Source organism: Seriola aureovittata, chromosome 14, assembly GCF_021018895.1.
Source record: "Seriola aureovittata isolate HTS-2021-v1 ecotype China chromosome 14, ASM2101889v1, whole genome shotgun sequence".
Lineage (NCBI taxonomy): Eukaryota > Metazoa > Chordata > Actinopteri > Carangiformes > Carangidae > Seriola > Seriola aureovittata.
In genome coordinates this window covers 18972193-18997260 of record NC_079377.1, presented here as the reverse complement: position 1 = coordinate 18997260, position 25068 = coordinate 18972193, and the positions used below count along the sequence as shown (strand labels likewise).

Genomic DNA, 25068 nt, shown 5'->3' with positions numbered 1-25068 from the left:
CTCAGATTCTGCTTTTCTTCATCCTGTCCAACCTCCAACTCATTTTTTTTTCCCTCTCCTTCTCTCGCTCTCCTCCTGCAGAAGCCTTGGGGATGCTTAAGAAATTTGATAAAACGGATGTGTCGTTAACCCCAGCCACATATGACCACCTGATCCGTGCGCTGTTGGCTGAGGGAGCCATTGAGGATGCCATGGGAGTCAAGGACATGTAAGTGGCTTAACATAAATGCAACAACATAAAGGTAAATAAGTAGGGCCTTTTCTCGTCTTATCAACCACTCAAAGTGCTTTACACCACAAGCCACATTCACCCATCCACACACACATTCATACAGCACCTTTTCTACACACAGCTTTTCACCTCACACACCAATGTTATATCGGGGGCAATTTGTGGTTCAGTATGTTGCCCAAGGACGCTTTGACATGCAGACTGGAGGAGCCGGGAATCGAACCACCGTTCTTCCGATTAGTGGACGGCCCGCTTCAGACCCGACCTCCTGAGACATAGTCAGGGTTCAACATTACTGTTCATCCCACTTATGATTACAGGCATAAACGGTATGTGTAAGTAGATACCAGGATTGGCTCCCTGGGGAAACATGGGCAATTTCTTCATCTGTTTGCTTTGAGGACCCATCTCTTTGTAGTGTCTTTAGTCAGTTCAGATCATCATGAATCAGAACTGTTATTAGATGAGCCTATTGAGAAATATTCACCTTTAGGGCAGACAGACTTTTGTATCTTGACTTCGAAACAAAAAACAAAACAAAACACGGACGAATTCAACATGTAGTTTGGTCAGTGCTCTGCTACTTTCCCCGCCTCCTCAGTCTGTGGCACCAGGTCACCTCGGGCTCAAACTACGTCTCCTCACTAGACATGAGGATTATAAACTGATTGTGTGCTAACACACTCAGCCCTGCTGGATATGAACAGTGGTTCTTACTAAGCCCCAGGATACACACACACACACACACACACACGTGCTCAGATGTACAGATTAATTTTGGATTTCTGGGAAGCGGGTGACTTTGCTCAAAAACATCAATCTTCTTCCAATTAGTAATGTATCGTGTTGTTGTGTTACGGGGCCATATCAGGGCAAGAGCCTGCAGACAAATGGATGGAAGGACAGAGGTATTAGAGATCTGGCTTTAGCCCGTCGCTGATCTTTTCTGCTCTCTTTGTCTGTCTGGGTAATCTCCTCCTTTTCCTTTTTCTTTATCTCCTTTTGTTTGTCTCTTTATATCACTTTTCTTTCTGCAGAGAAAAAACACAGTTAAAAAAATAAATAAAATAGAAAGCACATAATACAAAGAAGAGACGCTGTTAATTTGTAGAGAAAGAAAAAAAATATGAAAACATCTATTACACTATCAGTCTCTCCCCTGTTTTTGCGTCTCGACATGGTTCACTCTCTTATGTTATGAGGAATAATCATATCAATTTTAGACCCATGTTTCAACAAGCGCGAAGCAATACAAGCGATAACCCATCTCCAGTCTCTGTTTGAATTGGTTTATGGCATCCCTGCCTGGATAAAAGCCTAGTTTATCTGCACTCTAAATGAGAAGTGAAATGAGCTGAGAGGAAAGTCGGGGGGAAAGATGGAAATAAGGAGGAGAGGAAGCAGATAAAAAGAGCTAAATAGGAAAAGAGGAGTGAACGAGGGGAGGAGGGCTAGATTTAATCACGTACGAGGTTAATGAAGACGCTATAGGCATTAATTCTCAATGCGTGTGGGTGTGTGTGTTTGTTTTTTGGGTAATCTGTACAGAATTGAGCAGCGGGGTGCTTATGGTGAGATTAAGGGATTGAGAGAGAGTGATGATGATGATGATGATGAGAGAGAGAGAGAGAGAGAGAGAAAGAGAGAGAGAGAGAGAGAGGTGGATGATGGATTCCTTGGCAAAAGCACAATACCCCCAGAAGGAGAAGGCAAGAGAGAGCAGCTGTGTGTGTGTGTGTGTGTGTGTCTGTCTGTGTGTGTGTGTGTCTGTGTGTGTGTGTGTCTGTGTGTGTGTGTGTGTGTGTGTGTGTGTGTGTGTGTGTGTGTGTGTGTGTGTGTGTGTGTGTGTGTGTGTGTGTGTGTGTGTGTGTGTGTGTGTGTGTGAGAGAGAGAAAAGGTGAGTGAGAGACAGCCTCTAGAGATTTTCTCCCACCCGATAAGAATAATTCTGACCCCACCCCCCACCACCACTTGGTCTCCACAGCAATCCATCCGCGACCCTGTTACCACTCCAATCTCCGCCGTGACCCTGTCACAGCAGCTGCCGAATGCTGCTTGGCCTGGTGTCGCTGTGGTGATAAGGATTGCCGGCCTGATGCTCAATTGAGCGGACGGATTAATCTGGTTGCAGGGCTATAATAATAAATAAATAAAAAAATAAAAAAGACGAGGAGGCAGGCTTGATTGAGGTTTTAGTGGCAAAGAAATGAAAAGGAGGTGGGCTGAAAGGGACAGAAAATAGACGAGCAGACGGCGCGTGGGAGGAGGAAGAAGTGGCGAGGAGCAGGAGCAGCTCCGAGGCCTCACCCTCCCACATAATACCACACACATACACAAACACACACGTGAGGGAGCTCAGCAGGAAGGCACATCATCATATACGGTGGCATCAATCAACTGTTTGATGTCTGTATTATTTTCAGGGTCACAGCAGGCGCTTTACAAGAGGCTCAGGCTAGCTGTCAGTCACAGTTGTTCTCATTGTCTTGTCCGTCTTCCTGTCGTTCAGCTCGTGTGTTTATCCACTCTGTCTCTGTGGAGTTTAATGCTTCTCTAAATGTGATGCCGTATAATGGACCAGCTCAGAACCCTTGAGAGGGAGATGGCGCAGAGATATTATTCAGTCGTCACAGATTATAAAGATTTGCTTTTAATGGTACAGTATCAGCTTTGAAGTTAGAAATAACACACTCTCTAATAGCTGTGTACACTCCACCCTGATAAGATGTTACATGTTGCACCACCGCTCAGATGTGGATAAAATCTTCTGTCATGTATGTGACATCTAATATCAAGATAAATACATTTTTCTATTTATATAGAAATGGCCCGTTCCATATGGGATTACACGATGCACGATAATACCTCACATAAATAAAGACTGCTGGCAGTAGAGCTGCTGCATACTGTGTTATCCAAAGATCCATCCAATAGTACAGTAAAACGTTTCTGCTCATTGATTGCCCAAACGCAACCAGATATATTAAACGGATAGCCCCCAGTATGACATAATCGCTGATGAATTTCAATCACGTCATGGCCCCCCTTACCCATGAGCCATTATTTTGTAGTTTCTTTTTGTCCTTGGGAGTTCATAACATATTGACCCAAATAAGGCGTAAGAAAATGTTTTGTCTCTGTCTCTCTCAGCGCCGTGTCTCATATGCCAAACTTCCAGCTGAGTGATATCGCCACCAGTTTGGTCATCATCTCTCACTGCAAGAGAGGCCAGACCAAAGGTAAGAAACAGGCACATGTATGGAAAACATGCACATATACCCATGTCACACGCACAGCCTCACTTCCCCGCTTTCCTCCACAGATGCTTTTCAGCAACTGAAGTCTATGCTGCAGGAGGACCAAGTGCCCTCGCAGCTCGCCATCACCAGACTGGTTCAGGCCCTGGGTAGCCACGGTGATGTGGCTGGCATCCAGGAAGTGGAGTCTATGATGAAGGGCCTCGGCACAACCCTGAACCTGTCCAGCATGATGTTTATCAACAACACGGCGCTGGGACACATCAAGAAGTAAGACTGCCAAACGTATATGTGTCGATTTAGTTTTATGTGTTTTAGGAGCAGAGTTGAAGATTTCTGAGTGTGGCGACTCCAGACTCGTCTCATTGTTATACAAACAACAACTTACAACATCACAGTAATTTGGAAGATCCTATAATCGCCTACACAAGAGGCTTTAATTTAGGATTTTTAGGCATATGCAGCTTTTGAGAAAGATGTCCTCATCTCTAATTCTTGCACATGGACGTCCACCATGTAAAGTCAAAGGAGTACAGATGTACACCCAGCATGTTGCATGAGTAAAGTATTTCAATTTCAGTTTAGTGATAAGTCTTTTGTAGTCTTTTGTGTTTCATGTTCAGCACACTGAGATAAACAGTTTAATGTAGTACCAGCAGCCGAGTGTGACGAGACCCAGGTTGTCACACTCTCAACATAAAAGCTTACAGGGCGAGTGGGGCGTCAAGTACAAATAGGAAACTCAGGCGTAATAGGATTATTCATGGATTCCTTTTAATGTCATGAAGTCACCCATCTTCCACTGCGGCTCCATCGCTTCTTAAACATCAGAGAACAAAATCTAAAACACATTGTGCATCAAACTTTCATTGTGCTACTTGCCGCATTAGCGCTGTCCCCCGGCTTGAGCGGCGGCGTCCCCAATGCCAACTCGGAGGGACAGCAGGAAGTGAAGAATAGCAGGACGGTCTCACGCCCGATTGGCCATCGCAGCGCAGGCCTGTCAGCTTGAACCCTGACCTGTGGGAGCCGCGCTCTGAGCGGCTCTGACACGTGCGTCCCCGCTGTATCTGAGTCAAGCTGACTGGTTAAGAGCCGGGGCGGAAAAAGCAGGCAGGCTCCGGAAAGCAGAGCGCCACATTTAGAGGGGCGCCCCGCTGAATTATTCAGACGGTCCCAGTCGCAACAATCAGCGTAGATATGTTTCCCCCCACCTCTGGACGCTCACACATATACATACACGGAGACGTGCACGCAGCCTGTGTGTTAAATATTCATTACAGCTGGTGACGGTGGGGAGGGAGCAGGGAGCGTAAAGTGTTAGTAGCGAGGTCGGGTTGCCAGAATGAGTTGTTTTAGATTTGTAGTGCTTTGGTGTGCAGGCTTTGTTTGCTCGTGGCAACCTCAGCAGAAAAAGATTTCACAGTATGAGTGTGTGTGAGTGAGCATCAGTGGAGGAATGAGCACTCAGGGGGAGGTTGTAAAGGACAAAAAATAAAATCAGTGTCATTTTAATAATAAATCACAGAAAAAACAGCATGTGGAGCAGTTATTATTGTTGTTTAATCTGGCCTGTGTCTAATGTCTTATGTGTATGTTCCTCTCCCGAGTGGTCACATCACACTTACAAAGCTGAATCATGGTTTTACTGACGTGTCATTTTTCTCTCTGAGACCCTCTTGTCTCAAGTTACGGTTTGTTACACATATATTCTGTTTATCTGTTTGAAGATTAAACATGTACAAGTTTTTGGGTGTAGTTTTGTTCCATCATAAACTAACCCTTTGTTTCCCTCTCACTCATTCATTCTCACCCCCCTCCACCCTTCTTCAGTGGTGATGTGGAGTCAGCAGTGGAGCTGCTGGAGTCAGTCTACACCAGTCCAGACAGCACAAACCCCAGTATGTCCTTCGTCTTCAGGAAGATCTTGGAAGACAACGACGACAAAGCCATAGACAAATGTAAGATACACACACACACATACACACAATAAATACATGTATATAAGAAGAACTACAAAGTGAGGCAACAAGCAAAAAGGAATGCAAAACTGTGACGTTGTGTTGCAGTGAGTGCTATGGCAGAGCGGCTAGCCAACCACTTTGCCTGCTACAGACCAGCTTCAGACCTCTTCATCCAGCTGCTGGATATGGACAAATTCGAGGACGCCAAGTTCATGTTGGCCGTGAGTATGAGTGTGTGTGGATATATGTGGATGAGTGTGTGTGTGTGAGTGTGTGTGTGTGTGTGTGCAAGCGTCCAAAAGCCTGAGAGCCAAGGCAATTATGTTTGAAGTATCACACTGATGTATTTTTAGCAGAGATTCAAATTCAACATCTTATATTCTTCTTTTTGTTTCTTTTCGTGCCCATTTGGTTTGTGGTGGGTGACCTACAGTATGAGTGTGTGTGTATAAGGTTTTCAGATGTATTTAGTCGTGGTCCACTGACGTGAAGCACTCTATTAATACTGGGGGGGAAATTGACTAGTATTCATGCAGACAGGTGAAGATGCATGACTTTCTGCTCTTTTTTACTTCACTTCATCACAGTATAAACATGAAAGGATTTTTCATCACACATTCAGTTAGTACTCTCCATTTTGTCTCTGTGTGAAGAGAAGAGGAGATGAGGACGCCGCTGTGAAAGAAACTCAGTATCAGGTTACGTCTGAAGTGAATCTGGATTTTAACCACAAAAAAAGGCCAAAAATAAACACTCTCCACCAAATACCTCTCTCCACTATCGCAAAATATATAGTTGGATGTAATTCTCAGGATGTTGTTTCAGGTGGTTGAGTGCAGGTGCCACTCATGCACTGCTGGTTCCTCTTGATTCAGCGCAGCACGAGGAAAGCTCTGTGGAACATCGGTTGCGTCTTTGATAAAACTTTTTTTGCAACCACTTTAAATAAATTTTAAATCATCTGGAGCATATTTGTCTCCATTTGAGTGTCTTGCACTTGGCTACATTGTAAATAATTCTATCAAAGTAATTAAAATCTGCAAAAAAAAAAAAATCAACAAGGGACCTGGTGGTGAATTTAGTCCATCACTGCTCCCTGATGCATTCGTCCCGTTGTCAGAAACCTGGTGATGGTGGAGACAGTCTTCCGCCACAGTCTTTGACTTATTTATCCGGCCCACATAAACACCACTGAGTTTGGAGGTCTGAAATTGGCCTCCTGCTACTTCACTTATTTAACACAGTTCATACATTACAGCTCGATGACTTTGCATTGAGCCTGGGGACTTGAATATGTAGAAGCTAGATGGCTGAGGGACAGGTGTAAGGATGGAGAGGACGAGGTAGCGAAAAGAAAGAGAGAGTCTGTTCCTTCCTCCTCTCTGACAGTGATTATTTCTCTCTCACTTGCTGAGTGATTATCCCTCTCAGTCATTCAGTTGCATGTGTGAATGGAGAGCACACTAATGAATACAGATACATTACTTACTACCCTCACTTTCTACACCTCATCACTATTTAAACATGAAGTACAGGAATCTGTTTTTCAGGTCATATTATGTTCCTGTCACAAAATCTCAGCTGCTCCCATTCCACCCTGATCTACATCAGTGGTTGTGGACATATTAGATTGACATTAAAATCTCATAAATCACAATTTCTGCTGCAAAAAAAGTCATCAGTCAGGTACCTTTTGAACAAGCAGACAAAAGGCTTCTAATACAACCAAATCTGAGAGGTTACCAATAATACACAGCCAAAGGAGAGTGAATTTGCAGTATTATATTTAGAAATGTTATTGTAATATATGGTAAAACCAGTATGAGATTAGGGTAGAAAGAAGTGGAGAAGTGGGAACCTAACCAACTCACCCAACCTGAAATGGACCATCATGGTCTTTTTATCTTAACTTTACCAGGTAGTTCTGTTATAACGGCTCTTCTTCATGATGAAATCGTGGTCCCCCCCTAAACCTAAACCGGATCAACGGAGAGGGAAACTTGAAGGCTCGGAGAGAAATCTAAACCACAGCAGATCCACTCAGACAGAGAGAGACATGTGTCTGCTCCTCATCTCTCCCTGACATCCTGAGTGATTATCCTCTCAATCTTTAAACAGGGATGTCTGACTAGCATGCATGTTAATGAACAGATACATTACTTACTACTCCCATCTTCATCACTATTTAAACACAGAGTATGGATCATATCATTTTTAAAGCTATAATATGCTTCTTGCTTTGATATGGGTCTCGGCTCAGTGTCTGCCCTTTCTCTCTAGAAGATCGAAAACAGAGATGTAGGAACAATTTTCAAGTTTATCTGTTGTCAGGTTTAGTTTTAATTTTAGAGGCACAAGGAGAGACAGAGGGAGGAAGACTGTCAAGTGGGATCTACTTTTCAAATTGAGCATAGCATTAGCATAAAAGCTAAAACAGTCCGACATAATAATGACAAAAAATGATTTAAAAATGACAAATCCTGCTTGTACCTCTTCTAATTTATTTATACAGCATAATCCATCAGTGGTGGAATGAAACTACTGTACTCAAGTCAAGTATTTCCATTTCATGACATTTAATACTCCTTCTCTGCATTTATCACACAGCCACAGTTACTTTACAAATTAAGATTTTCATTACAAAACTCATGAAGAACTTCAAAAATATAATTATTTTAATAATTTAACTACCTAATTTTATATAAAATTTGAGCTCAAAGGCTAAGTTGATTAGTTATCAAAAAATGAATCGCAGACTGTTTTGATAACGGATGAATTGTTCGCAAATGTGGTGATTTTCTGCTTTTAACTGAATCCCTTTGAGGTTTGAACTTTTGGTTGGACAAGAGAAGACAATTTTAAATGTCACTTTGAGCTCTGTGAGTTGTTGTAAATGTTTGAAATACTGGTAAATATCTGGGTGAACACGGGTAACAAGAAAACAGAAATCCAGGAGCAAATGTTCTTGGTGTTACAAAGTAAACCTACAAGGAAGTCTCAGAGCAAAGACTCTTCCATAACTTGTTCTCCCATTTGTCATAAGTGTTAAGTTTGTGAGTTTAGACCCAGGCTTCTCTGGTGTGCTCCTTTTTGTCTCTCATCGTGGCCCGTGTTCGTCTTCCTGACTCCCCTTCGAAGTTGCTCTTCCAGAGTCACTGGAGGGTGGAAGCCCAACTGCTCCATCCCATCATAAGTGAAGCAGGACCAAAACTCTGAAAAGCTTTTAAGTAGGCGAGCAGACAATAATGGTGACAAGGCTATCAGGAGAGAAGGAGGTGAGGTCGATGGGGAGCGAGCGGAGAACGAGAGGGATGAAGTTAGTCATTAAGAAGTGAAACGGTGACGGAGGGAAGCAGCGGGGTGAGGCTCGTCTACCACTGCGGGTGTGCGAGTCGGGAGGGGGTCATTGAGGAAAAGGAGGAAGCATTCCCTGGGTATCCAGAGCTTTTAGGCAGTGTGTGTGAGGAGCAGGGGAGACGGTGGGCCCGGGCGGTTGTGGCATCGCCTTTTGGGAGTGGTCGGTGTAGTGAGGGAGAAAAGAAAAGAGAGAGAGTGAGTGAGAGCACGGAGCAAAGTTGAGTGAAGTGGCATAGTGTTGGTCTAATTGCCTGATTGTGCTAAAGCCATTCTGCTGCTTAGTGACTCTGAAAGCAGGCAGCTTGCTCTCTCTCCCTGTGTGTGTGTCCGTGTGTGTGCGTATGTGTGTGTGTGTTAAAAGCCTTACAGGCCACTCGCTTTTAATTCTGTACGAGGTGGAGAAGGAGTGAAACACGTTAGTTCACGACTGGCTAGTAATCAGACCTCATTGCTGCTCAGCCAGGAGGATGCACACACTCACTCCAAGCACAGCAACGTTAATGCATTTCTTACACACACACACACACACACACACACACACACACACACACACCCACTTAAAACACAGTGTCTTGTATGTATGCTTGCATGTTTTCACGATAAGCAGTCATGCACAGGTTAAACGTTCAGCGACAGAAGTCTGTCAGTTATTAAATGTTCCTCATAGTGTTCATGTATTTCTAGATTGTTGTCATTTGAATAGATATATCATATTTTTAAGGTTTAGTCTAGTGCACTGAATTTGCTCATTCATTTATTTATTTTTTTATTTTTATATCATGAGCATCACTGCGAGGATTATTCTGCACCTCAGCCTCCACATTACCTTCCGCCGTTTAGCGTTTCCTCCTGCTGATATGTTGCTCGATATTAGCGTATCACAGATCAGCTGCTTTCACATATGAAAGTGAAGTGAACATCTTTGAGTTCTGGAGTATTGGACGTATAAAACAAGACATTTGTAACAGGCATTTTCTGACATTTTATAGACAAAATCGATTAATTGAGAAAGTAACCAGAACATTAATCGATACTGAAAATAATCATTGACTGCAGCCCTAAATCAGCGAGTATGTCGGTCAGTGAGTAACAAGAAATGGGTGAAGAGAAGTGGCAGAAATTTGTTTGAGGTGAGTTTATAAGCAGAAGTGCCGTCTATAATTTCTCCACCAGAGAGCACAGGCAAGTTCACTTTGTAACAGTAAATGTCCTCTCATGCATTTTCTCGTGACAAAACAAACTTTGTGTCCTTTATTAAAATGAGTGCGTTTATGCACAATGAACATCAGCTGATTTATTGTTCACACTTTGCCCAAAAAAACCCACTGTAGGTCAGGATTTAGTAAGAAGTCTGTGGAATAATGATCATTTCTTCTCTCTCTTTCTCCCTCTCTCGTCTGATATCGTTTCTCTTTCCTCCCGTCTTCCACTGATTGATTTAAGTCTTAAAGTTGCAGAGGTTACAACTGTGCAAAGAACAATTTGGGCTTTGGCTGCACTTATATGTCCATTGAGTACTATATGTGGCCTTCAGTGTGACTCAGTGATGATAATAATGCTTTCTTTCATTAAATAAACGAGTTGTTAAATCCATAACTAACCTGAGTGTAGATGTGCAGGTGATCGTATGAATGTGTTAGTGTGTTATATGTGGGTTTATACACTGAACGTATGTGAAGAGCACAGGTTGAAGAGGCCTCTCGACTTGACTTGAGCAAGAAATAAAGCACTGCCCTCCCATCACCCCTCATGTTATCACTCACATTTCTTTTGTCCCTTTTGTTTTACCGTAGCGCTGTAACGCCGTGGCTGAACAGAAGGAGGTGCTGATATCTTTCTTGACTCGAAAAGCTCAGAGTCCTGGACAGGTAAAATCACACATTAGATTTCTTCTTCTTTTTTGTTTTTGTTTTTTTCAGCTCTTTCTGATTCTTATCAGTAATAGACAAAATGATCAATTGACCAAATTAATTGCTGAGGTCTGGGAATGCCACTTTGTCACAGGAAAGAAAATGTTGTAGTGATGTGCCATGTTTGTATGTTTCTACAATTACAGACCCAGAACAGAATTATCTTTGTCTTTGTTCAACATTGTGCAGAAATTGGAATTCTCTTCACTTTTTGTGCAAGTTTATACCAACAGTAGATTTACTGTATATATTTTAGAATCCATAACCTAAACTTCTACTAAACAAATAGGTACAGGTAAAATCTGGGATATAACTATAGATTTTATAGCAAAAACTCATTTTAATTTTCAGTTTGACTGTAAAGGCCCCTTCAGCATCAGCGCATGGCAGCAAAATTTCTACTTATGTTTTCAATAATTTGCATGTTTTAAAATGGTAACAGAACCACACACACATTCATACATAGAAAATACTGTTGTATGTAAATTAATGTTCGTGTGCACAGGTGTACAAAATCAAGTCCCTGCTGAGCCTGATTCCAGACTTCGCAGAGAAGGAGGTGTTGTACTCGTACCTGATGAAATGTCACAGTAAGACACCCCCCCCACACACACACACACACACACACACACACACACACACACACACATGCACTCCCATGCACACTTACACAAGGCCTGGTTGGGTCTTGTGGAGCAGCTAGCAATGCAGCAGGCGACTCGCTGGCCTGTGGCTAAGTCAACATTAGCGGACACATTAACAATGCATCGGGTCAGAGAGTGTGTGTGTGTGTGTGTGTGTGTGTGTGTGTGTGTGTGGGCAGATGTTCAGGGGTTAGAAGAACACATGTCCTCTAATGAGTTAGCTGTCCTGGCTAGCCTAGCGTGCTAATCGCAACACGGTCCACCACTCAGCGTTTCTTTTTGTCTCTTTGTTCTTTTTTTTCTCTTCTCCATCACTTCTTGCCCTCTCCACCTTTTTTACTCCTGTCTATCTTTTTTTTGTCCTCCCCTTCTTGCTTTCACCTACATCCTCTCCTCTCCACCCGTGCCCCCCCCCCCCTTCACTTCACCTTCTCACCCTCCTGTCTCCCCTCTTTCGTACCTTGTCACACCAGAGATGAGCAGACATGACTATTTAATTAGCATTAGCTTGCTGGTCGGTCAAGGCAGCCATAGGGGACACAATTAGCGCTGCTCTGCTCGCCTGTTCCCTGCCCCATCTACGTACTGTGTTTTCTCTTTCAGGGGTTTTCTTCTCTCGTCTTTTTAACTTGCACTTTTTCTTTTCACTTTTTTTTTTTTTTTTTTTTTTTGGACAGTAGTGACCTGACTTTCCACTTTTCTCTTTGATACACAACCACACATTCATTCTGTTTCAGGTTAACAGATGATTACTCTAAACCCCAATATAAAATAATTTTGAGGGAGTTGATATACAGCTTTGTAATTTAGTAATAATCAGAATAAGTAGTAATATTTTAAATGTGTATAAAAGATCATTTTACTGTCCTGGTGTGTTGTCTTTATGAGGCTTTTTCAATTTAAGTTTTGAAGTTTCAAATTCTATTTTTTTCTCACCCCTCTGTTTAATTATTACTCCACCGCTGGAGTCCTCACTTTTCTAACACAACTTGTTTTCAACCTGGTTCTTGTTAAACACACAACCAGCAGCATTTTCGGAGAAATGCATTATCCTGGCAAAAGCATGGGTACATCAGGTCTTGGCGCCAATGAAACAAACCAAAGTGGAAAATGACATGATTATCTCACCACCACTAAATGTGGAACATCCTTTTTGTCATTTTCTGTTCAAATCTCATTGAAATAAGAGTTTGATATGTTGATTTATTTATTTATTTTTGTCTTGTTTGCTGACTCTTTCTGTCTCTGCTCCTCTCATCTGGCAGGTCTGGATAAGGACTTACCGTCAGCCAAGGCTCTGCATGAGCAGATGCAGAAGGAGGGGATAGTCGCAGATGAGCTGTCACTCAAACGGCTGGCTGGGCTTTACCGCCAAGCCGGAGAGCCAGTGCCCTTCACTGAGCCCCCTGTGAGTCTCTCTCTCACACACACACACACACACAAACTAAGGATACACAATTAACTCCAATGTATCTATCTTGGGGAACTGTCATCGAACCCACACCGACTTCCCCCATGTAGACAATAACCATAAGTAATTGTCCTCCTTAGTTACACCCTTAGAAACTCGTCAGATTGTGCTGAACAAGTTGGATGTGTTATTGTGTGTAACTGTGTGAGAGCTGATATTTTTGAACTCCTACAGGCATTTGGAGCGCAGAAAAAATAAATTCAACATGTCACATAGCTTGAAATTAAGGTTGTAATTATTTTGTTTATGGATCAATCTGCAGATAATTTTTTTGTTGCTTTATCGTTTGGTCAGTAAAGTGCCACCTAAATGCAATTAAAGTGTCTGATTTGTGCAAACAAGAGTCAAAAATATAAAGAATATTAAATTGGCCATCATATAACACTAAGGAAAGTAGCCTGAATAACTAAACATTGCTAAGCTACAGTGTAATAATAATGATTTTGTAAAATGGTAACGAATCATGATCATACATGTACACACACCTATCCATGCTAATGCAACCATGCAGACATGAACAAGAGATTATGAACAGATCTGTGTATAAATACAAACACACAGCCCACAACCCCTTAACCAGTGCTGACACTTGTCCGGCTGGTGTCCTAATGCGTGCCATTGTGTGTGTGCTGTGGTCTGTGTGTGCCATAGTAATGTGAAGGAGCAGTCTGCCCGCTCAGAGTAGTTCAGTATACACATGCCTGCCGCTAGCCTCCCGTGTTTCTTACTTTGTGTGTGTGTGTTGGAAATTGTGCCCCACGGTCACAGAGTACATATATTGTGTAAGCGAGATGGTGTCACTGCAATAGCCGCTCTCTTTTTCTGGCTCCAAGTGTTTTTGAGCATTTCAGCACATTGCACATTTTGTAAGTTGATGTAGCCCTATTTTTGGCAGAGGACTCACACACTCATATAAACACACACACACACATAGGGAGCGCCCTCTCAGCCCCAGCACTTTGATGTGCTGTCCCCTCGAGGCAGGTGTAGGCCGAAGCCCCTCTTACCTTCCCATCACTCACCTGCAGTGCAAAGATAGAAGGAGAAAGGAGGATGAAGGCAGAGAAGCTGCTGCATTATTCACTGAATGTCAGGATAGTTAAGTGATTGCTGGGTTTTTATAAGCAGAGGCAAGGCAGAGGAGTTGCAAGGAGAGGGAAAGGTGAATAGTCCTGGTATTCAGAAGTTTCTACAAACACATCTCAGGTAGAAACCCACCTCTCCTTGTTGTTCTCCCTCTCTTCATCGATATAGAGGTTGTGTCTTTAGAATTTTCTCTAAGGTACGAAGCAGTTGTACAAGTGGTTAGGCAAGACATATACAGATAGTCTGCCTTTCCTCACTGCAGGAATATCACGTTTGACATAAAGTGTGTAATAAATCTTGGTTGGAAACATCCAAGAACAGCTGCCTCAGCATCTTCCCGACTGTTAACATCACCTGTAGCCTAATGTTAGATATTCTCTCATTGACCACCGTGACTGTCACACTTCCTTTCCTTTTTTAAACCTTGAAATCAAACGTGAACAAATATTTTTTTTTCAAAGCGTTGTTATTTTATCATCCACTAATTTCTAACAGCAGGGCCTGAAGATCCAAAGTGTTGAGTTTCTTCTTTTTAATCTTGAGTAACATCGTTGTGAATGAAACAAGAGCGGAACAGGTTTATAAAGATTTATGACAGGTATATATCAATGTGGGGTCTAATAATGCTAATGGTCCCACGTCACGAATGTAGCTCCTCATGAACAGAGAAGTTAAAACAAGCAATTTATGACTCAGAGCTGTAGTTTCTGTAGTTTCCTGAATTTATTTAGAAAAACTTGAACAAAGAAACCTGAAAAAAGTGAGAGATTTATTATAAGAACACCAAAATATTGTTGTTTCTGGAAAGAAAAGCAGCTGTTTTTTTTTTCTTTTCTATTGCTTTGAACATCACAGATGAAATTTCATTCAGCTCCACTGTGTTTTTGGTGCAGGCTGAAATCTCAGAGATGGAGATTTGAAAATCTAGATCAAATCAAATCTATAGAGAAGATATTTCTGTAATTTGGGTGAACTGACCCTTTAAAGGTGTCCCAATTCCTGTCTCTTCTATCGTGGACACAGTTATTTATCGGCATTAATTACTACATTAATAAGCAAACGTACATAACGTCAGGAGCTGGCGTTATCTGCAGAAAAGCTCCCACCCCACCCCCCACCCTCCCTCGTCTCAGAAAACACCCACCACAACACTTTGTCTGGATCAAAACACTGATTAATTAGCCGGGAACAGAGGCAGAGAGCGAAAAGTGTGTGTTCGGGGAGTGTGCTACAAATCCCTTATTTGTGTATTAATGGGGATTTAAAGATGAAACGAGACAACCTGGTTGGCGAGTGGAGACTATTTAGACAGACCCAGGAGGGCTCCACTGCTGCTTACTTTTGGAAAGAGGCGAGATAGAGGCAGGTGTGAGGCAGGTGAGCACTTACGCTGTTTGTTTGGAACATGTTTCATGCCAAGTCGTTTCTCTTTGATTCTCTTTCCAGGAGTCCTTCAAGTTTTATGCAAACAAGCTGAAAGAGAAACTTGGCAAAGCCCAGACGACAGCAGAGGAATAAAAAGATTCATCCTCCTCGCCTCTTACCTCCTTCCAAATCCCACTCGTTTCTTCCTTTGTCTCTTGCTTTTTTTTTTTTATATAAGTTGTTTGAGCTGAAATTTTGAGTATTATGTGTTGTAACTGTTGGATGTTCGACTCTCTCCGCTGTGAAATTGATAATGTTGACGATGAAGATGTTGAGAATGTACAGAAGTATTTATGCTAATAAACAAAGTTAGGAATCCAGTCTTCATGTGGTTTAAATGTGTCCTGTATTCACTGCTACAGTTAAGCTTTTTTTCAGGGCAGGAGGTAAAGCACAGGTGTAACTAATATCACTAATGATGGCTCAGTTAATTACACTTCTGCTGTCGCTGCTGTGACTCTGCCTGTCAATTACTGCACTAAAACTGTGAAGCACATACTGTTCTGTTGGGCGAAAAAGTCATATTGCTATATGAGTCATGATTTCAGTAAATAAATAAACAATTAGCTCCTTTTTGAGATAATGTTGTAATCAGTTACAACATATAAAAGTGTTAAAGCATGAGCATTAGTGATGACATGTTATATGTAGTAAAATAACACCAACAGGAGCCATTCCGCTGCGTACTGTGTAGTTTTTGGGGGGTTTTTTTGCTCTCCAGTACCGGCCTCAGATTCTCCTGTTTCATGTAAAACAAGCTGTTCTTGACCCAGACTGAGGCAGGACTTAGATAACACACACTGGTTCCTTCCCAAGAAGATTGTGTATTAGCTGACGTCAGAGGGTCAGTCTGGGTAGCAGAGGACATTAAGACGTAACATGGTCATCGGGAACTTTTTTTTATGAACCAGGGATACAGAACCCACAATCTTGCCATGCGATTATTTTTCTAAATAAAAAATATTGTTTATAAAAATGAGTGCAGTTGACACGGATTGGTAAAATTGTATTCATAATTGTGGACTCGGAAGAGCAGAGAACAGCAGAGTTCACACTCTTTAAAAACAAGTGATCATCATCAGGGAACATGAGTTTTACAACAGAATCTCGTACACGTAAAAAAGTTTTTTGCTGTGATGAAATAACCATCAGGATGTAAAGTATAATCACATTATCAATAACATCCATTGTTATGAAACCGAACAGCTACAAGTGACTAGACTATGTAACTGAATGATGAGTCCAAAGGATGGCAGAGATTATGAAGACAAAAATAAACACTCCAGTGGAGCAATTCGATTTAACACTTTACTAATTTGGACGCAAACCATCTCACTAAAACATTTATCGGGCTTTTGCACCAGTGCAAAAACACACAGCTTACATAATCTTCAATCTATGAGGACACAACAAGTACAAGCTCTTTTTCTTCTGAGTGTGACTTACTAAATCTCTACTGGGCTTTTTTTCAGTGCTCCCTATACTGGCACACACATTGTTAAGCTTAATAACCTTACATATACAAAAAAGATAAAGCTGTAGGAAAAAGAAGATTGAAAATGGAACAAGCAAAAGCTGCAGATGGATATCTGCCAAAGTGGCACTCTAATCATTTGCCAAGACAGAGAAGAGAGGGAGAGAGGGAAAAAAATCTGTCATTTTAAGATTGGTGTTACTGCAGTGCTCTGCTGCCATCCAGCAGCAGACAGTGGTACTGCTCCACCCAACACAAAGTGCTCACAACTCTTTTTAACTAATTATTCCCATATTTGAAGTGTAAACACTGAGTGCATATTGAGATTGTTTTGATAAGTCAAATAAAAGAGGGATTGCTGAATGAATTAATCCATACATCAAGACTTTTAGTATCCTGCGTTTTTCCCCTGAATTAAGCACTTTTTCACTATAAAACATCCTGACAGGAACCAATGTAAAACCAATGATGCAAAGCTCAGTGTCGAACCAGTCGAACTACAACCCAAATTACTTCATTCCAATGCTGAAGAAAAAAAGGCTTCTTAAACACTCTCCTCATGTGTGATTTCAGATGGGGTTTGTCTCATTGATGAAACCGGTCCAGATGTTTTCACCAGTCTTGACTAGACTTCTGTTTTATAAATTTTAAAGACACGTAATAGAGCCCCATGAAAACCAGACAGACTGCCAGCAGGACCAGATAGCATGAGAACAGAGGGTACTGGTTCATGTTCATGGCCTCCACCACCTGAGAGACAAAGAGAGAGGGTTAGAAGATGAGAAAGATGATGAACGTGTTGGTTTGTGAGCTGAGATACAAGCCTGTCCTAAAGTTTGCTGTCAGATTGCCTCAGTAACATTTAATATCTGTGGATAAATAGGACACAAGTTAAAGTTTAGAAAAACATCCGTAAATGTGAATAAATCAAAGTTTAACACTTAAAACTTGTCAAAACTAGTAACAAATACTGCTGTTGTCAACAGTTATATATCTTTGGATAAATCCATTAATGTTTCCATTAAATGGAAAATTATGCCTTTCTACACCAAAACGGTGAAACCAGAGATTCATTTTCAAACGGAGGTGCTTTGATTCTGTAGTTCCAAGATTTACAGAGTGAAATGAAACTGTCCAGGACTTCAGTAATATGAATCTGTCTGATAAATGACAGTGTATTTAACTCACGTGAATGCCGTCAACGTTGATGGTGAAGTTTCCAATGCTGACGGGGTATTTGTTTCCTCTGAACTGCACCTGCAGCATGCCCTCAAAACCCCAACGCATGAAGGAGGCGTGCGAGAGCCACGAGGCCACTGGGGAGTCAAAAACACACACAGCTGTAAGCATCTCATACTGAGCAGCATCTTTCTTTTCTGGAGCTGCTCTCTATCACACATACTGTTTTTCTTTAGGCTCCCAAGGTCGGTTAATTAATTAACTAGGAACAATTCGTCTGTCTCCTCACCCAGCCACATATTCTCAAGGCTGATGACAAATCCTCCAGTCAAATAGAAGACAGTGAACAATGAATTGCCCATGAAGGCTGAAGTCTGCAGGGTAGGCAGTGCAGCAGCTACAAACAGAGCCATGGCTCGGCTGCAGTAAACCATCAGCCACACCAGTAGGAAGTTGAGCAGGAAACGGTCCGGAGCCTCGTTAAGCCCGGCCAGCCAATAGATGGGCAGACCGTAGACCAAGGTGAACACACAGTGCTCTGGTAACTCCCCGAGGACCTGATAAAAAAAACACATACTGTATTCAGTGTTGATCCTGGCGGGCGTGTTTGCATGCAGACACATACAGTACATCATATTTCCCAGTGCCACATGAGAGTAGTGTACATCACTGGGGAGGTACATCACGCTGAAGTGTGACTCCAGCATGGAGCGAAGCTGACCCCTACTGGACATGCAGTTTTATCACTGTGGTTTACCTTGGCGAAGAAGTAGGAGGTGACAGAGTACATGCCGTCCTCCAGCTCGTGGTAGAGCATGGCTCTCTCTGTGTGACCTGCGCACGACATTCAATTTGTCTGATGAGTACATACAGTAGGTACAGCATTATAACCTGTGGTATCCCAGGCCAAAAACAAAAAGTCTCTTATTCGCGTCAAAAATGAATGTACTGCACAATGTCTTTTTTAGGAAAATTCCAGGATTATTTGAACATGAAGATTAATTTGCAGAGAACAGTTACCGTCTAGACTTATAATGGATTATTTATTGTTAACTTGGATTGTGTAGAATTAGGCTTGTAGGCAGTATCTAACTCAGAGTCAGAAGTTAACTTGGAATCAATTTTATAACTTTAGTTGTCACATTACCTTGACCTGACTTGAACTTGTCTTTTAATGATTGGTGATTGAATATCATATAACTCAGGGTCAAAGAACTCTGTGTCCCACTCTATCACACATCCAACTGATAATCTAGTGATAACTTTGGCTTTAATGTCTTTGCCTCGCTGTTCAGAACTATTTCACGTCCGGCTGGTTTGTTTTGTTACAGTTTTTCTCCATTGATTCACTGCACTTCTCCTGACTACGTTCTCTACGATCACAGCTCCAAATGTATTCACCTAACTTTTAATGATTTCTGGTTCTTTTCACACTGCTTTTTTTTCCTTTTCATACAATTATTATATAGAAAATCATTCACTGTGCAATAATAGGAAGAAATATAAAACTCTAAGCCAATGCATCAGTACCCATGGTCTCTCTTTCTAAGTGGAAGTGAATGATTTTTATTCAGTGTGGCATTATCAAATGAACAAATACTATGACATTTCATGTCCAGGTCACACTTCTCTCTCAAGGTTGGATATGTCCACAGTGTCTCGTCAGGGAGAAAATTACAATAGTTAGGGATAAAAAATCTTTGAACTGATTTTTATTTGTGAAGGTTTCTTTTATGGGGAGGTTTTTATTGCAGTATTTTCTTTTTTTAGACACCAGTATGTGACATTGATGTTTGTATGGAGAGTTTGGAGAACACAGGATCTTTTGGAGCGTGCCTTTGCCATTTTGCAAAAGAAAACTAAAGTGTTTGTGTCATCTATTCTCAAACCTGGGCTTTTCTTTGCATCAAAACAATGGAGAAAAACTGTAATGATTTTGGCTGTACATCACATTTCAAACATAAAACATCACTTAAACCTGTACTTGCTTTAAACCCAAATTTGAACCTGTGACCCAGTCCTTTATGTGCTCAGATGCTAAGACTGAAGATCAGCCTTGAATGCAGTTGAAGTCGCATAAGTCAGAATTTGAATGAGAAATGTATTAACTACTTAAATGATTTGCAGACTTGACCTCTACTTTCATGCTCCTGAATGGCTTTGATTACTCACATTTAGCTATGACGTCCAGCACCACAGCAAACGGGGTGAGAGCTCCGATCATGTAGAGGAGGGCCACCGTGTCCTGGATGGACAGACGCTCTTCTCCGGCCCCGTAGTACAGACAACCGACCAGCAGTGACATGAGGAGGGCCTCGAAGCCGTGGACCAATAAGGTGACCAGGTCCCTGAAGTCATTGTACATGTGACGTCTGAGGGAGAAGAAAAGAGAGGACATCAGTGTCGCTTTTGAATGTTTGAGTGTGTGTGTGTGTGTGTGTGTGTGTGTGTGTGTGTGTGTGTGTGTGTGTGTGTGTGTGTGTGTGTGTGTGTGTGTGTTCTTACCTGATGAGGATGGTAAATTGGTGAAGTCTGCCCGGCAGTCTGTTTTTTTGCTGGGAAATTGTGATTACTTCCTCTCCTCCTGCCTTGCTGGGCTGCTGAGGGCTGCAGGAGATGCAGGGAAGAGAGCAGTGGATGAGTTACACTGGTAGAGTTTCCACAGCTACAACTTAAACTTAGAAGAGAAGAGCAACCCAAGAATGCCCTGTAGCACCAGGCAGTACATGTCGGAAAACAGTGATAAAGTCTGTTTCCCAGAGCTCAATACAACATATTCCACTTTCTTCTTTTGTCTAACTAACAGTCCAAAACCCAAATATATAATGTAAAAAAAATGAATGATTAACTGATTATCAAAAATAATTGCCAATTAATCTTCTGGCATTGACTAATCAATTAATTGACACAGTCTCTCAGCTCAAATATGCAGAGAAGCAAAAAGGAGCCAAACTTAAACAGACGCACAAACATATACACACATAAACACACAGCTACCTTTCAGTTTGTGTTGCTGTGTTGGTCCCGGCTGGTTTCCACATGTGATCGTCTGTGTCTCTGACCTTCTCCATAAAGTGCTCAGCCAGAACTCTGGCCCGCTCCAAACACTCAGCCTCTTGCTCCGGACTGCGTCGGTCTATGCTGATCAAATCAACTGGACACACACAGACACACACAGACACACACACACCAACAAAATGAGGCTTGAAAAAGTAAAAAAAGGTTTATAAAGAAGAATCTCCAACCTGTTTTTTGGATTGAGTGTGGGAGTGATAACTTTCAAACTTTCAAGGGTCTTGGAATAAAAGCACCACTCAGTGCCGTGTTGACAGCTTTCCACACACACACTAACCATAGAAGTCAGAGGGGTTGCAGTATCGTGGGCAGGGGTATCCCAGAGCGGTGAAGTAAGGCACCATGTCACGAGCAGCGCCACAGTAAACGGCTGAACCCGACGACAGCAGGACGACGAGGTCGAAGAGCTGGAAGATGTCAGATCGAGGCTGGTGGACCGACAGCAGGACCAGACGGTTTCCCCGGGCCAGGCGGGACAGTGTGATCACCAGGTTGTGGGCTGTGAAGCTGTCCAGTCCTGATGTGGGCTCATCCAGGATCAAAATACCTGGAATGAAAAAAAGACCAGTTCAACAGTCCATAAAAAGACTTGACTCTCTGCCTGCTGGTCTGAATTGTCCCCTCCTGTCCTAACTCTGGTGATCATTAGTGATTCGGGAGTAGTGGATCCAGACTGGTGTAATATCGGGCGCACATTTTAATCTGTAGAGGAAAATCTGTAGAGGTTTTGCTTTTGTAAAGTTCAGCAAATACAGGCAACAGCAAAATGTCTACATCTGCGTGACCTAACTGCTACTATTACTTTCCTTTCTTATAGGTCACACAGGTTGACATGTACAGTAAGTGACGGAGCTGACAATAACTGAACAGCTGACGAGAATCTGCCTGATAAACATGATTAAGCATCTGAATCTGTGATTTTATGATTAAGATACAAGCCTAGTTCCACAAGAAGTCTTACACCCAAAAAGGCCAGACAGGCTTAAAGGATTAAACTTCAAAATAAAAGCTAAAAGGGAGTTCTACAGTTTAAGAGGCTGTCTCTCACCGGGGTTCCAGAGAAGTTGGACAGCTATACTGACTCTCCTCCTCTCTCCTCCAGACACACCCCTCACATAGTCGTTTCCCACCCTGGTGTGTGCACACTGTCGCAGCCGCAACTCTGCGATGACATCATCCACCTGTGACAGGAAACATAGAAAACATGGTTTATCACATGTAATTTAAATGGTCTAATTTTGACAGCACACAGAACAGATGATAATCATTTACTGTTTGATGTGTCATGCCACTTTGAGTTTGTTTATTTATTGAACTTAATGTTACCCTCTGGTCCCTCTGAGCCTGTGTGAAGTGGGTGGGGAGCCTCAGTTTGGCAACAAAGGCGAGAGTCTCGCGGACGGTGAGGTGAGGGAGGAGGCGGTCGTCTTGACGGACATGGGCGATGCTTTTCTTCACCAGATGCGGCGTGTTGGGTTTCCCGTTGATCAGAATCTGACCGGACGTCGTCGTGCCGCCCTCATCCCGACATGTTAATATGTCCAGCAAAGATGTTTTACCACAACCTGAGAGAAGATGATTACGCATTTAAAGCAGGTCTCACTTTAGTTTTTTCTATAAAATAAAAAATGTTTTTTTATCTCTGCTCTATAATAACTTTTACAGTGGAATGTAGCTATTATTCAGCTAATACTTTTTTAAAAGGTACTTTTAATTAAATGACCGAGGACCAAAGAGATAAATCTCTTTAATATAATTCAAACTTATAAAGCAGATCTTTTTTTCTTTTTTTTTCTTTGTTCCAACCCCGTCAATCATCCCATGACCCTTCAGATTTATCTTGTGATTTTAACTTGTGATAGAGTATTTTTTCATTGTGGTGTTGGCACTTGTATGTAAGTCGTGAACCTGAGTCCTTCTTCCACCACTGCATGCAGCTACTCCACATTGCAGTTTGAAAACAAGGGCTTAATTGTACATTTGAACAATGCTGCTGACAGGACCTTCAGGACCTTGACAGTGGAAAGGCAGGTGGAGGAATTACATTATCCAAGGAGGCCCTTACATCCATTACTTTGATTAAACACAGTAATGCTTACACACAGATTTGTTTGTGTTGTGTGTCTGTCACCTGAGCTGCCGATGACAGCCAGCATCTGACCGCTGTGGACTCGGAGGCTGAGCTTGTTGATGGCCGTCTGCTTGTTTCCTTTTACCTCCCACGGCAGTTTGAACTCTGATAACCTCTCATACCAGGGGATCTGAGCTGCTGTGTCTACCTGCAAGCACAAACATACACACACTTACACCATGTGCACATACAGCATGCATATGCCCAGTACGATACACACAAACATGCACACACATGAAGAGGTTAAAACAGTTAAAAGCTAAAGATAACTGCATACGAAAGCAGAGCGGGTATCAGTCAGTTACCTCATAGTGCAGGTTGTTGACCTCAAGCTCGTTGCACCCTCCACTGTAGGTGAAGTAGAGGCTGCTGTCTTCTTCACTTGAGAATAACTCTGTGTCTTGATGCTGTTAAAGAGTAGCAGACAGGTCAATTAGTTTCATACAGGCAAGGATGCACTCATTTGAAGTTTTAGTTGGATCTGTGTAATTACTGAAAGACAAACTGCAACAAAAACCATGTAAGTAAAGGTGCAGATAAAACTCTTTTACAAATTTTTTTTTTTTGCTTATATACTTCACTCAGTGAAAATCAATCTTAACAGTGCTATAGTATCTACAGTCTTTAATTTGAACTTTAGTAATTCATTTATTGGACAATTTCAATGACTCATCTGTTTTATGATCACTGTGTGCATGCACGAGCATGTGAAAGCTTGTGTGTGTCTGTGTGTGTGCGTGTGCGTGTGTGATATCATGTATTGGCATGTATCTGCTTGTGTGTTTGTAAATGCAAATAGTTGCCTGAGACCTTTTGTGGTTCCAGAGTCCATTTGAAAATGATCCAAGTATTATCATTACATAATCCCTAAATTTCTCCAATAAAATAAAAGTATAATCATGAGCCACCACGGAGCACATGCTCACACCAAATCTACTGTACATACTGTACATTATATTTCAATGTTGATATTGTAGATGTCATGTAAAGGATCACTCCTGGTTGCTTTTTCTTTAGCCCATTAGCCTGCAGAGTATCTCTGAAAATGTTTGTAGTTCAGACATTCAAAACATTGTCATTCTTTATGCAGCTGTTCTGACCAGTTCTCGCCAGATGTTGTAACAGAAATAGGAGAGTATAACCTACTGCGACCATATTTCTCCAGTGATAAACCAGACTTCATATCAATTGTGATTAAAGCCAAATAGAAGCACAAAAATATACAGCTAAAGCATTCATAGTAAAATTCATTCATATGAAAATATTGTATATTTTCTAGATAAGTTATAAATTAGGTATTTGAAATATTAAAGCAATTGCATTTTTGATATCAAGGTTGATATCTTCAATGAAAAAACTAACTTTTTTCTTCAAACTGGGGAACTGTGTTTGGAAATAATAAATTATCATGTTAAATGACATTAACAAACTCCCAGCAACAGAAACACATTGTGAAAATGCTCTCAATCACACTGGGATCTTTTGACTATCATACCCGCATTATAATCAGATTCAGGCACCACAAAGTTCAATGACTAAAATTATGTAGCAGTCAGAGGGAGAAGCTTCAAGAAGAAGAGTCAACAGAACATTTACACATGGATTTTGATTCAACAAAAGTTTCTCAGTATATTTGCCTTCAAGGGACTAAAAACTATACGTTTGATCCCATGTCACAGACTGACCTGCGAGGAGCCTTTTTTGTAATTGATGCCGTTGTCTATGTCTGTGTCCATGATGATGCAAGTTGCTGGTTGATGTTTGTAAGGTCAAGAGGTCAATGCCCCCTTTTTCCTCTTCTAATAAGATCCCCTCTTTTTCTCTCTCAGGGTATGTGCCGTTGTTGCTCTGTTGTTCACTGTT

At 41.8% G+C, this 25068-nt stretch overlaps 2 protein-coding genes across 2 annotated transcripts in view; one reads left to right on the top strand and one right to left on the bottom strand.

Annotated features, from left to right (window-relative positions):
* The window catches only part of lrpprc (leucine-rich pentatricopeptide repeat containing), a 57279-nt gene extending 41612 nt beyond the window's left edge, over window positions 1-15667 (top strand). Inside the window, exons 30-38 of the mRNA XM_056395203.1 lie at window positions 82-208; window positions 3383-3471; window positions 3555-3759; window positions 5323-5450; window positions 5559-5674; window positions 10604-10678; window positions 11226-11310; window positions 12630-12772; window positions 15368-15667. Coding sequence (XP_056251178.1) covers window positions 82-208; window positions 3383-3471; window positions 3555-3759; window positions 5323-5450; window positions 5559-5674; window positions 10604-10678; window positions 11226-11310; window positions 12630-12772; window positions 15368-15439 — 1040 coding nt within the window. The 3' untranslated portion in view covers window positions 15440-15667. The remainder of the gene's footprint in view (window positions 1-81; window positions 209-3382; window positions 3472-3554; window positions 3760-5322; window positions 5451-5558; window positions 5675-10603; window positions 10679-11225; window positions 11311-12629; window positions 12773-15367) is intronic.
* A 668-nt stretch (window positions 15668-16335) lies between these two features.
* On the bottom strand, window positions 16336-25031 carry abcg8 (ATP-binding cassette, sub-family G (WHITE), member 8). The gene is made up of 13 exons (XM_056395204.1): window positions 24891-25031; window positions 23511-23612; window positions 23206-23353; window positions 22401-22639; window positions 22123-22255; window positions 21352-21621; window positions 20997-21153; window positions 20505-20606; window positions 20172-20371; window positions 18757-18833; window positions 18289-18556; window positions 18009-18136; window positions 16336-17570 (listed from the first exon to the last, which is right to left on the bottom strand). The coding sequence occupies exons 1-13, from the start codon at window positions 24939-24941 to the stop codon at window positions 17433-17435; spliced, it is 2013 nt and encodes a 670-aa protein (XP_056251179.1). The 5' UTR covers window positions 24942-25031; the 3' UTR covers window positions 16336-17432.
* Window positions 25032-25068: the final 37 nt, after the last annotated feature.